Source organism: Oncorhynchus masou, chromosome 19 (genome assembly GCF_036934945.1).
Source record: "Oncorhynchus masou masou isolate Uvic2021 chromosome 19, UVic_Omas_1.1, whole genome shotgun sequence".
Lineage (NCBI taxonomy): Eukaryota > Metazoa > Chordata > Actinopteri > Salmoniformes > Salmonidae > Oncorhynchus > Oncorhynchus masou.
The window spans coordinates 21,317,499-21,330,247 of NC_088230.1; the positions used below are offsets into that span (position 1 = coordinate 21,317,499).

At 42.2% G+C, this 12,749-nt stretch overlaps 1 protein-coding gene across 2 annotated transcripts in view; it reads left to right on the forward strand.

The window, feature by feature from the left end:
• Window positions 1–565: 565 nt before the first annotated feature.
• LOC135505992 (discoidin, CUB and LCCL domain-containing protein 1-like) overlaps window positions 566–12,749 on the forward strand; it is a 42,516-nt gene continuing 30,332 nt past the window's right edge. Inside the window, exons 1-4 of one of the 2 annotated variants that reach the window (XM_064925311.1) lie at window positions 566–842; window positions 4,211–4,429; window positions 10,537–10,680; window positions 12,536–12,587. In XM_064925311.1, the coding sequence (XP_064781383.1) occupies window positions 770–842; window positions 4,211–4,429; window positions 10,537–10,680; window positions 12,536–12,587 (488 nt within the window). In that variant the 5' untranslated portion in view covers window positions 566–769. The remainder of the gene's footprint in view (window positions 843–4,210; window positions 4,430–10,536; window positions 10,681–12,535; window positions 12,588–12,749) is intronic. The other variant, XM_064925312.1, reaches the window with a different exon arrangement.

Genomic DNA, 12,749 nt, shown 5'->3' on the forward strand with positions numbered 1-12,749 from the left:
TCTTAGAAATTGTTTCATGTTGCATTTATATTTGTGTTCAGTGTATATAAATTTGATCTAATCAACCCATTAACGGAGGTCTTCCACGCCTCACTGCCCTATGATCACCTTAAATGTTAATGAAAACAAACATCATCAATTAATCAGCTAGCCTAAAAACACACCACCTGAGTCACTTTTTATGTCATTAAATAAATAGCTAGTATAGCCAATGACCAATAGCATTGCAATTTATTACAGAATAGTAGGCCTGTATGAAGTAGGCCTACAAGTACCTTCTATTTGGCTGTTTTATCACTGATGAAAGATAAAACAGCTCAGAGAGTTTCTAGGAGTAATGTTTGAAAGAAAACTGGTTCTCTTTTAGTCTTAGTTCTCAGTACCTCCTATATGGCTGATTTGAGTTAGTATAAAAGGTCATAGGCCTATCTTTAAGCAGGGGTGTGCAGTTGAACTCAACAATTATTTTGATCAAGTGTTGCCTCTTGCTTGTCTTGGCTGCTCAACAAATATACTCCTCTTCCCAACGACACCGTGGCTGTCAGACTGGTTGGTCGACCTGAGCACTGGGTGCCGCCTGTGGATGAAACACGGAAGAGTTCATTCAAGGAATCTACTGTGGAGATACAGGCAGGATAGAAGCACACGGAGCGCATCGGGATCCTTTGATTTACAGCAAAAAACCTTCCTGAAGAAAATTATCCCATGAAGACGAGACAAATGTGTCTTCATATGCGATTTCGTTGCGTTACTTTGGATAAAATCTGAGATGTTGGGAAAGGTGAAACTTAATGGATTCTTTGTCGTTTGGACTATACTTTCCGCGTTTGGCGAAAAACTCGGTAAGTAAACTAACCGTCGTTAAAGCAACAGCGATTTACACGTTTACCCATGATTTATTTTTTTGGACTACAACAGATTGTTGGTAACAGGTCTCGCTACTTTATATTCAATGGAAACGGAATATTCCTTGATTCAGCATGGCACCGATAAGTTGACATTTTACTAGACTTTGGTGTGCCATGTGTTGAAAGCACACCAGGCGGTTTTTATGTGCCTTAAACACATGGCACATGAAGGGTTAATAACACATTGTGTGTGGCTTGTTCAATAAGCCTCGAATGTTAAGTACTTGTCATAACTGGTTTGCCAATAATCAAATGTAACAACAATCGTGTGTGTCGTGTAATTACAATGAATCATGTATTTGTTACATTGAACTACTGTTAGGCTATATTGAGTTGAGATCAAACATGCAGGACGTTGTGAGAAAATAGAACCAGTCATTTTTTTTCAGTTCTCTTTCAAACATTACTCCTTAACTCTCTGAGCTGTTTTATCTTAGAAGGGGAATATTGAAGGTAAGTATAGTAGTACTTAGTTCAATGGTTAACCATTCAGCCTGTAGGCTTACATAGGCTACATGCCAAATGTAATTTAACAATCCCTAAGAAGATAGGTGACTTTCACCAGTGATAAAACAGCCAAATAGGAGGTACTGGAGCTGAAACCACAATAGTTGTGTGTTTGATCATCCTCCTGTATCACCACACTAATGGACGGCATGGCTCTCGATTCTGTAGTATTTAGCCTGATAGCCTACGTGCATTATAATGACAATGGAGCAGGGTCATCCTTTTGTGTCTGTGCTCCTGTGGTATTGTCTCTCCGTACCAAGGAGTCACCACTGGCTGCTGAACAATGCCCTACAGCGCCACGCATGCCTTAGCACTCAGTTTAGGAGACTCAGCCAAAGCTCTCCTACTGGCTGCCTTTGGGATCCTTGTGTGGATCCATGCAGTGAACAGTTTTAGTCCGATGCACATTGTCGTCTGACAGAGCTGGGAAGAATTGATTCCTGTCATTATTTGATGGTGTTTTCCCCCTCTACCTGGTATTACTGTATGTTGAGCCTCCCTGCCTGTCACATTGCATCTGCTTCCACAGCTCCCCCTCTGAGTGTGTGAAGTGAATATTTCATGTTTGTCCTGAGGGCAGGAGTCAGCCAGGTGTTCAGGAGAGACGATGAGAGATGCACTGGCATTTAACATGTAAATAGCATAATTATATTCTCTGTTAGTAAAAATAAATGCATGAGTTTGCTGGTGTATATCAGTATGACTGAAGTGAAAAAAGATGCGTAAAGGTTTTACTCTAGTGAACTATGTGCACTGCATAGAGAGAAATGCAACCTTGCTATGAATGAGGAATCTCAAGGAACAAAAAAAACGCAATAAGTGAAATCTGACTGAAACTTCCAACACATGAGCCCATATCTGAGAGGATCAGATAAATGTCTAGGTCATTGAAGATCTATATAAACAAAACAATGTCTTAGTAGGTCTATCTGCTGGGGACGCTGTCATGTAAACGTTTTGTTGTACAGTAGGTATTTAAAGTGCATGTGGGCTGAACCTTGATTTTTATTGTTCCAAACAAACCACTACCCGAAAAGGCTCTTGAGGGGATCTTAAAGGGCCCACTCTGACCTTCTCCTACTTTACTGTTGTGTGACGATACCACCACCCCTGCGCTTGCCCCCAGGTGGGTAGCTGCATCTTGTTTACATTTTTCCGTCCCGCTGTGGTGTCCGCCTAGCCTCACATCTGGAATGAGTCCAGCCTTGGACCATAAAGGCCACTGTGTGTGCCTGCGCAGTGTGTGATGCTGACGTAACCATCGCTGCATGGCTGTGGACTGGCCAGTCAAGTCAAAGCAGCCGTCATGTGTTTTTTAATAGCCTCATTCATTTGTCCACAGGCCAACTAATTTTCTTTAAATGTTTTTCCATTAAATGTGAGTTTACCTTCCTTGGAAAGAAGAGAGATCCTTTAGAGATCCTTATCCAGAAACCAGTGTTATTTCATTTTAGGCCTATGTGAAATGATCCAGCACTGCACAGATCCTGCCATTGATGTCTGGACTATGTGTTTCTGTTCTACATACATCTAAATTCAAGGGCCCAGTCCAAACACTAGCCCCTACCCCCAAGTCCCAACCTTATAGGCACTTCATGTAGGCTAGATCTAAAGTAAATTGAATATGTATGATGTATTGGGGATAGGTGTAAGCATAATACATGTGATAGTAGCGCAACCTTTCCCTATGATAAGCTAGGTAGAATTTTCACCATATTGTTAATAAATATTGCTAATAATTTCACATCTACATGAAGTCTCTAGGGATTAGAGGGACAGGGCCTAGGTCTGTGGGAAGCAGTCCGGTGACTGGTCTCTGTGGGCCACAGCTGCCATGAAGCCCTTGCAGGCCTGTTAGTGCTGTCACAAGTGTTAATGCCACACCCAGGGGGACAGTGGATTAACCTATCTGTAAACAGTGTCCACTGTGCCACCAGGGTGCTGAGCTAGGCCCGAGGCGTGGGAGCCACTGACACACACACACACACACACACACACACGAAAGGGAAGCCCCACACCTTCTGAAAGAGCCTGGAGTTGGCCTAGCCCAAGCAGCTGAGCATCTCAGATAGACACCCCACCTCTTGTGCCACCCAAAGGGAATCTCTAGAAGAGAGAGCATTGCCTTTCTTGGAGGTTGTGTTTTTTTGTTGCTTTGCTGTGTCTGCATTCTTAAGCAGAAGTGCATCAGCCAGGTATTTCTGTGAAGTAACTCCTATTTGTTTTGACTTGTCTGTTTGAGAAGACGTTCGATCATTGAGACATTGGCAAATTTTAACTCACTTTGATTGATGTAATTAAGACTGCCTTCCAATAGCTGTCATCAGAGCTTGTATTTGTCTGACACAATGCAATATGTACAGTGTCTTTTTTGTTGTTGCTTGTCTTGACTTGTCTCCCTCCCTCAATGTCTACTTAACATAAGTTATTCCTTTCATATGTACTGGCACATTCTCTATCTAGACCTGCTGCTTTCCTTGATTAATTTCAAACTGTTAGCTTGGTAAAATTAGTCATGTTGACTAGCTAGCAAAACTGAACAAAATGTCTCATTTACTGGTGAGGTTGTTTGGTGTGTTTGTGGAGTGAAAGTTGAGCCTTGAATGGTGAATGTTCTTATTTGCCTTCCAGTTCGAGAGAGTTAGTGTTTTTCTCCACCAAACTCCACCATCACGTGTGTTCCTCATATCATGGTTTAACTAGTCTTAAACAATTTAACAGAAATACAACACCAAAATGGAGACGGAACTTCTTCTGATCTAACTTGACTTCTCTCCTATGGTTTTCTCCAGATGACGGTTGTGGCCACTCCATGCTGGGCCCAGAGAGCGGTGTCCTCTCCTCTAAGAACTACCCGGGAACCTACCCCAACAACACCTGGTGCGAATGGAAGATCCGCGTGCCAGAGGGCAACAGCCTGGTCCTCAGGTTCGGAGACCTGGACGTGGAGGCACGGGACTGCCAGTCGGACTACGTCAAGGTCCTCAAGGGTGTCTACGGAGGCGAGCATGGTGAGTCTGAGTCAGCCATCTTGGCCATGGCTATTGTCTCTCTGGTTCTATGTGGTGATGAAAGTGTGACCTAGCTAGCGGTGGTGCTGCACAGACCACAGTCTTCATAACATTCCTTCTCCACAGATGAAAAGCACATGTCAGACTGAGCTTCCCTATTCACTGAGTCAAGGAAAGAGTTTCTTCTGGGGGATTTTTCTATATATAAAGATCCGGAGGAGAGGGCGGATGTTTTTGTTGTACTTGAGAATAACTTCACACAAGGAGGAAGTTGTGGGTGATCCTGATGGTCCGAGGACATCCAAGCCAACAGAAGGACATTGAGCTCCAAAAGTATTGGGACAGTGACATTTTGTTGTTGTTGTTTTGTCTCTGTACTCCAGAACTTTGGTATTTTCATCCATATTGGGTAAACCGTTTACAGAAGTTTTTGTACATAGTATTTTAGGGGACCAAAAGTATTGGGACAGATTCACTAGCTGTAAAATTTTAGTATTTGGTCCCATATTCATAGCATACAACAAAGTTTGCTTGTTGTATACTGAACAAAAATATAAATGTAAAAATGTCAAAGATTTTACTGAGTTACAGTTTATATAAGGAAACCAGTCAATTGTAATAAATTAATTAGGCCCTAATCTATGGATTTCACATGACTGGGAATACAGATATGCATCTGTTGGTCACAGATACCGTAAAAAGAATATGGGCGTGGATCAGAAAACCAGTCCGTATCTGGTGTGACTACCATATGCCTCATACAGCGCAACACATCTCCTTTGCATAAAGTTGATCAGGGTGCTGATTGTGACCTGTGTAATGTATTTTTTGTTGTATTTTTTTCATTATTTATTTATTTGCTCTCTCCCCTCTCCCCAAATTCATGGTTTCCAATTGGTAGTTACAGTGTTGTCTCATCGCTGCAACTCCCGTACAGACTCGGGAGAGGCGAAGGTTGAGAGCCGTGCGTATTCTGAAACACAACCCAACCAAGCCGCACTGCTTCTTGACACAATGCCCACTTAACCCGGAGGCCAGCCGCACCAATGTGTCAGTGGAAACACCGTACACCTGGCGACCGTGTCAGAGTGCACTGCGCCCGGCCCGCCACAGGAGTTGCTCGTGCACGATGGGACATGGACATCCCTGGTGGCCAGACCCTCCCCTAAACTGCATGACACTGGGACAATTGTGCACCGCCCGATTGGTCTCCCAGTCACAGCCGGCTGCAACAGAGCCTGGACTCGAACACAGAATCTCTAGTGGCACAGCTAGCATTGCAATGCAGTGCCTTAGACCACTGCGCCACTCGGGAGGCCCGGTCTGTATAATGTGGTCCAACTCCTCTTCAATGACTGTGTGTAGTTGCTGCATATTGGCGGGAACTGGAATATGCTTTCGTACACGTCGATCCAGAGCATCCCAGACATGCTCAATGGGTGACATGTCTGGTGAGTATGCAGGCAATGTAAGAACTGGGACGTTTTCATCTTCCAGGAATTGTGTACAGATCCTTGTGCATTGTCATGCTGAAACATGAGGTGATGGCGGCAGATGAATTGCATGACAATGTGCCTCAGGATGTCATGGGGTCTCTGTGCATTAAAATTGCCATCAATAAAATGCTATTGTGTTTGTTGTCCATAACCCCACCGACACCATGGGACATTCTTTAAAAAAATTGACATCAGCAAACCGCTCGCCCACCTGCCCGGTACAGTTGAAACCAGGGTTCATCCGTGAAGAGCACACTTCTCCAGCATGCAAGTCGCCATCGAAGGTGAGCATTTGCCAGGTGTCAGGTGGATGGATTATCTTGGCAAAGGAGAATTGCTCACTAACCAATGTAAAGAAATGTGCACAACGTGAGAGAAATAAGCTTTTTGAGCTTCTGGAACATTTCAGGGATTTTTTATTTCAGCTCTTGGGACCAACACTTTACATGTTGTGTGCTATGAATATGGTACCAAATATGTAATGTTTTGCTACTTTAATACACATATATGTGGATTTGTCCTAATACCTTTATTCATCTAAAATAGGGGGAATATGTACAAAGAATGCTGTAATTTGTAAACAGTTCTCCTGATATGGATGAAAATTTCCCCAAATTAAAGCTGCCAGTATGCACTTTAACCTCTGCCATTGTATCATTTCAAATCCAAAGTGCTGGAGTACAGGGTCAAAACAATCAAAAATGTGTCACTGTCCCAATACTTTTGGAGCTCACTGTATTTCATTATAGGCTCTCCTTTTATCTGCCAGGGCGGCAGTGTAGCTTAGTGGTTAGAGCATTGGACTAGTAACCAAAAGGTTGCAAGTTCAAATCCCCGAGCTGACAAGGTACAAAATCTGTCATTCTGCCCCTGAACAGGCAGTTAACCCACTGTTCCTAGGCCATCATTGAAAATAAGAATTTGTTCTTAACTGACTTGCCTAGTAAAAAATAAATAAGTCTTTTGACCATATTTGTTGTTGGGTTTGTCAAGTGCTGTTGGGTAGTTCCACCTCAAAAAGCACAAGAAGTGTTTCGACACCAACCATATCAGATTGTTCTGAAATCTTTTCTGTTGTTAGAAACAGATAAGATTAGCATTCCTGCAACATCATTTTGTTTCTAATATTATTTTATCTTTGAGAAATTAAGCTAATTGATTGCATCTAAATTGGCCATTTAAATGTATAGGATTCATATAATGTTACAAAAATATAGTACCTAGCATTCGATTTGGACCAAACCTTTTTCTAACAATGAGTTAGACCTGAGAAATCCAAAGGAATGGTCAAAAGCCACCTACAGACGCCGCACGCCAATCCCACCTAACGAGTATATAGTATCGGTTCTCTGTGTCTGACAAGTAGTATGGACCTGCGGCTTGGAGTATTGTTTCTTCATCCTATGAAATGTATTCCCAGTGAATTTGGTGACATTTTTCCCCCTTTCAGAGAAATGAGTCATTGAATGTGTTAGGTTTATGTCCCATCCTACATCCTGATATTACTAGGTTCTGACTAGAGGTCGACTGATTAATTGGAATGGCTGATTTAATTAGGGCCGATTTCAAGTTTTCATAACAATCGGTAATCTGCATTTTTGGACACCGATCATGGCCGATTACATTGCACTCAACAAGGAGACTGCGTGGCAGGCTGACTACCTGTTATGTTATGTTATGTGAGTGCAGCAAGGAGCCAAGGTAAGGTGCTAGCTAGCATTAAACGTATCTTATAAAAAACAATCAATCTTAACATAATCACTAGTTAACTACACATGGTTGATGATATTACTAGTTTATCTAGCTTGTCCTGCGTTGCATATAGTCGATGCGGTGCCTGTTAATTTATCATTAAATCATAGCCTACTTCACCAAACGGGTGCTTTAACAAGCCCATTCACAAAAAAGCACTGTCGTTGCACCAATGTGTACCTAACCATAAACATCAATGCCTTTCTTAAAATCAATACACAAGTATATATTTTTAATCCTGCATATTTAATTAATATTGCCTGCTAACATGAATTTCTTTTAACTAGGGAAATTGTGTCACTTCTCTTGCGTTCTGTGCAACGGAGTCTGGGTATATGCAGCAGTTTGGGCTGCCTGGCTCGTTGTGAACTGTAAAGACTATTTCTTCCTAACAAAGACAGCCAACTTCGTCAAACGGGGGATGATTTAACAAAAGCGCATTTGCGAAAAAAGCATAATCGTTGCACGAATGTACCTAACCATAAACATCATTGCCTTTCTTAAAATCACTACACAGAAGTATATCATTTTTAATCCTGCATATTTAGTTAAAAGAAATTCATGTTAGCAGGCAATATTAAGCTAGGGAAATTGTTACTTTTCTTGCGTTCATTGCACTCAGAGTCAGGGTATATGCAACAGTTTGGGCCGCCTGGCTCTTTGCCAGAATTTTACGTAATTATGACATAACATTGAAGGTTGTGCAATGTAACAGGAATATTTTGACTTATGGATGCCACCCGTTAGATAAAATATGGAACGGTTCCGTATTTCACTGAAAGATTAAACGTCTTGCTTCCGGATTTGGCCATATTAATGCCCTAAGGCTCGTATTTCTGTGTGTTATTATGTTATAATTAAGTCTATGATTTGATATTTGATCGAGCGGTGGTAGGCAGCAGCATGCTCGTAAGCATTCATTCAAACAGCACTTTCGTGCTCTTCGCTGTGCCTCAAGCATTTCTCTGTTTATGACTTCAAGCCTATCAACTCCCGAGATTAGGCTGGTGTAACCGATGTGAAATGGCTAGCTAGTTAGCGGGGTGCGCGCTAATGGCATTTCAAACGTCACTCGCTCTGAGACTTGGAGTAGTTATTCCCCTTGCTCTGCAAGGCTTTTGTGGAGCGATGGGTAACGATGCTTCGAGGGTGGCTGTTGTTGATGTGTTCCTGGTTCAAGTCCAGGTAGGGGCAAGGAGAGGGACGGAAGCTATACTGTTACACTGGCAATACTAAAGTGCCTATAAGAACATCCAATAGTCAAAGGTATATGAAATACAAATGGTATAGAGAGAAATAGTCCTATAATTCCTATAATAACCTAAAACTTCTTACCTTGGAATATTGAAGACTCATGTTAAAAGGAACCACCAGCTTTCATGTGTTCTCATGTTCTGAGCAAGGAACTTAAATGTTAGCTTTCTTACATGGCACATATTTCACTTTTACTTTCTTCTCCAGCACTTTGTTTTTGCATTATTTAAACCAAATTGAACATGTTTCATTATTTATTTGAGGCTAAATTGATTTTATTGATGCATTATATTAAGTTAAAATAAAAGTGTTCATTCAGTGTTGTAATTGTCATTATTACATATAAATACATTTTAAAAAATTGGCCTATTCATCGGTATCAGTTTTTTTTGGTCCTCCAATAATCGGTATCGGTGTTGGAAAAATCATAATCGGTCGACCTTTAGTTCTGACCCCCCTTAGTCATAGTATTTCTGACAAGTATTTAGACTTCTTGGGTTTTCTCCATGTTAGCAGCGCGTAGTACCACACTATAGCAGGATGTCTCTCCTCCAGCCTGCCACTACTACTCTGAGTAAGAATTACTGGGCTGGAGGGAGGCTGGTGTGAAGAGCAGGATATGAGCTGAGGGTAGTGTTGAGCTGCTATATCCATCATGCTGTGGTGAATGATCATCATGCCCACTTTGCAACCCACCCACAGCTGATGTTACCAATACAGAGGCCAGGGTGTCAGAGGCCCTTTGAAACCTCAGTGCTGAAACACGGCATGCCTTGGCTTCTCTCCTCAACAGCTTCCTGGTGAAAGTATTCCATCACTGACCAGGTTTCACAACAAGCTTTGCTCATAAATATCCTTAGGAATTAGTGATATTTACAGTATCCCATTCCCGGTCATACCTTGAAAGTTGTATTTTCACACTTCTTTGAAACTCCTTATATGACCCTTCAAATGTTCCGTAGGGCTATAGGACTGGGGAATGTAATATTTTTTTTTCATCATGAAATCCCTCAGGGTTGTTGACGTGTAGTTCAGTGAGGGAGTGGATATAGGATGTGGTTGCCATGGAGCTGACTGGTGGAGGCCTCATGTTTCATCATGGTCGTCAGGTGAAGCAAAACCACACAGGCCATTGAGACCAAACAACCAGCACTGGCTGCCTGGCTGAGACCCAGTCTTTGGAAAGGGCCCTGGGCACTGTGCTGGGTTTGGGTGTCTCTCTCTCTCTCTCCCCCTCCCTTTATCTGCACTGGAAATGATTTACAGTGAGATTCCTGTCGCTGACAAAAGGGAAGCATTTTTTTCCTCCTGTGAGTGATAGAGAGGAAGAGCTGTTCAGATGACATGTGATTTGGGTTGTTGGGGCTGAAAATAGAGAGCCTGTTAGGGAGACCTGGAGGGACAAACAGCCCCTGTGGGGTGGTGGGTAGGGGGGACCGTGTAGATGGCAGGTCAGAACCTGTCTGCCTCTCCCACCTCTCTGACCTCAGATATGGTCGCACCATCTTGTGTTGGTCATTTGGAATATGAAATAAGGTCACATTGCTGTCAAAATGCAGATGAATGGTGGTTATGAAAGACCTATGTCCATCTTTCCTGTTGCAGTGTATGGGACATTCTGTGGCAGCCTGAAGTCCTACCCAAGAGAGGTACACACGGACTCCAATGAGGTCATCGTCCAGTTCCGCAGCGGGCGCCACATCTCGGGCCGAGGGTTCCTGTTCTCCTACTCCTCAGGGGACCACAGAGGTTTGAGACTCTCCCTCTCTCGATCTACACCTAAACTAATGATTCAATGCTGTTTCATGCCAAAACAGTGATATTGATAAGAATACACCGTGGTCTGAATTCTACATGTGTGTTTTTCTGTGCGGTCCTTTGGTTGGCCTTCTTTTTCCACTAAGGACAGTCAGTGCTACTGGTTAATCAGCTGTGCCACGTGCCACCACTTGCCTGTCCTGTCCTCTCCTTAGGGTGAACCCAGAAGGGTTGGGGCTGTTTCTACTAGAGGTCGACCGATTTTAATCAGAATGGCCGATTAATTAGGGACGATTTCAAGTTTTCATAACAATCGGTATTTTTGGGCGCCAATTTTGCCAATTTAAAAAAAAAAATGTTGCTTTTTTATACCATTATTTAACTTGTCAAGTCAGTTAAGAACACATTCTTATTTTCAATGACAACCTAGGAACGGTGGGTTAGCTGCCTTGTTCAGGGGCAGAACGACAGATTTTCACCTTGTCAGCTCGGGGATCCAATCTTGAAACCTTACAGTTAACTAGTCCAACACTCTATCCACCTGCCTCTCATTGCACTCCACGAGGAGCCTGCCTGTTACGTGAATGCAGTAGAAGCCAGGGTAAGTTGCTAGCTAGCATTAAACTTATTTTATTATTATTATTTTTTACCTTGGCAAGTCAGTTAAGAACTAATTCTTATTTTCAATGACGGCCTAGGAACAGTGGGTTAACTGCCTGTTCAGGGGCGGAACGATAGATTTGTAGCTTGTCAGCTTGAGGATTCGAACTTGCAACCTGTCGGTTACTAGTCCAACGCTCTAACCACTAGGTTAACCTAACCACTAGTACCTAACCATAAACACCAATGACTTTCTTAAAATTAACAGAAGTATATATTTTTAAACATGCCGCCCCTAATAAAAAACAACCAATCATAATCACTAGTTATAACTACACATGGTTGATGATATTACTCGTTTATCTAGCGTGTCCTGCTTTGCATATCATCGACGCAACGCTGGGGGATGATTTAACAAAAGCGCATTTGCGAAAAAAGCACAATCGTTGGACGACTGTACCTAACCATAAACACCAATGACTTTCTTAAAATCAATACACAGAAGTATATAAAAAAAAGGAACCACCAACTTTCATATGTTCTGAGCAAGGAACTTAAACATTAGCTTTCTTACATGGCACATATTGCACTTTTACTTCTCCAACACTTTGTTTTTGCATTATTTAAACCAAATTGAACATGGTTCATTATTTATTTGAGGCTAAATAGATTTTTATTGATGTATTATATTTGGTTGAAATAAGTGTTCATTCAGTATTGTTGTAATTGTCATTATTACAAATACATTTTTTTTAAATCGGCCGATTTAATCGGTATCAGCTTTTTTGGTCCTCCTATAATCGGTATCGGCGTTGAAAAAAATCATAATTGGTCGACCTCTAGTTTCTACATGCAGCATTATCAGACACAGCATAGACTGCCGTAAGTCAGACCATATTGAATGACACACAGTCACGCTGTGTATGTGATGATCCAGGAGATTCCAGGAGTTTACAAACTGGTTTTGGTGGTTATGCCAGTTTCCACCATTATTATGTTGTTGACCAAAATATCATGTAGTTGATCACTAAGAGCAATGACTGTGTGCGGTGCGGGTGTGTGTGTGTCTGTGCGAGTGTGACATGAATGCTCATCCCAGAGGGAGTGAAGGAAGCAGGGTCTACATCCTGTTGTTGTGGTCCTTTCTGCTCCACAGGGCTGGTTTCCTCTGTCTGCTCTACTACTGATCACATGGTATTTTCTCCCCTCATTGTCTCTCGGCTCCTCCCCTGTTTTCTCCCCTCAGATCTGCTCACATGTTTGGATAAAGGCAGCCATTTTTCAGATTTAAAATACAGGTAAGGTTGTTTCATATGTGGCTGTGTGTCTGAGACAAGTCAAATGTCTTGCTTTGAGTCCTTGGTTAACTGTAATGGCAATAGATTCCTAGCTTGATTATGGGCCTTAATGAAAAATATTACCCCTTGTTATCCCTCAGCTAGACAATTATCTAATTTCCT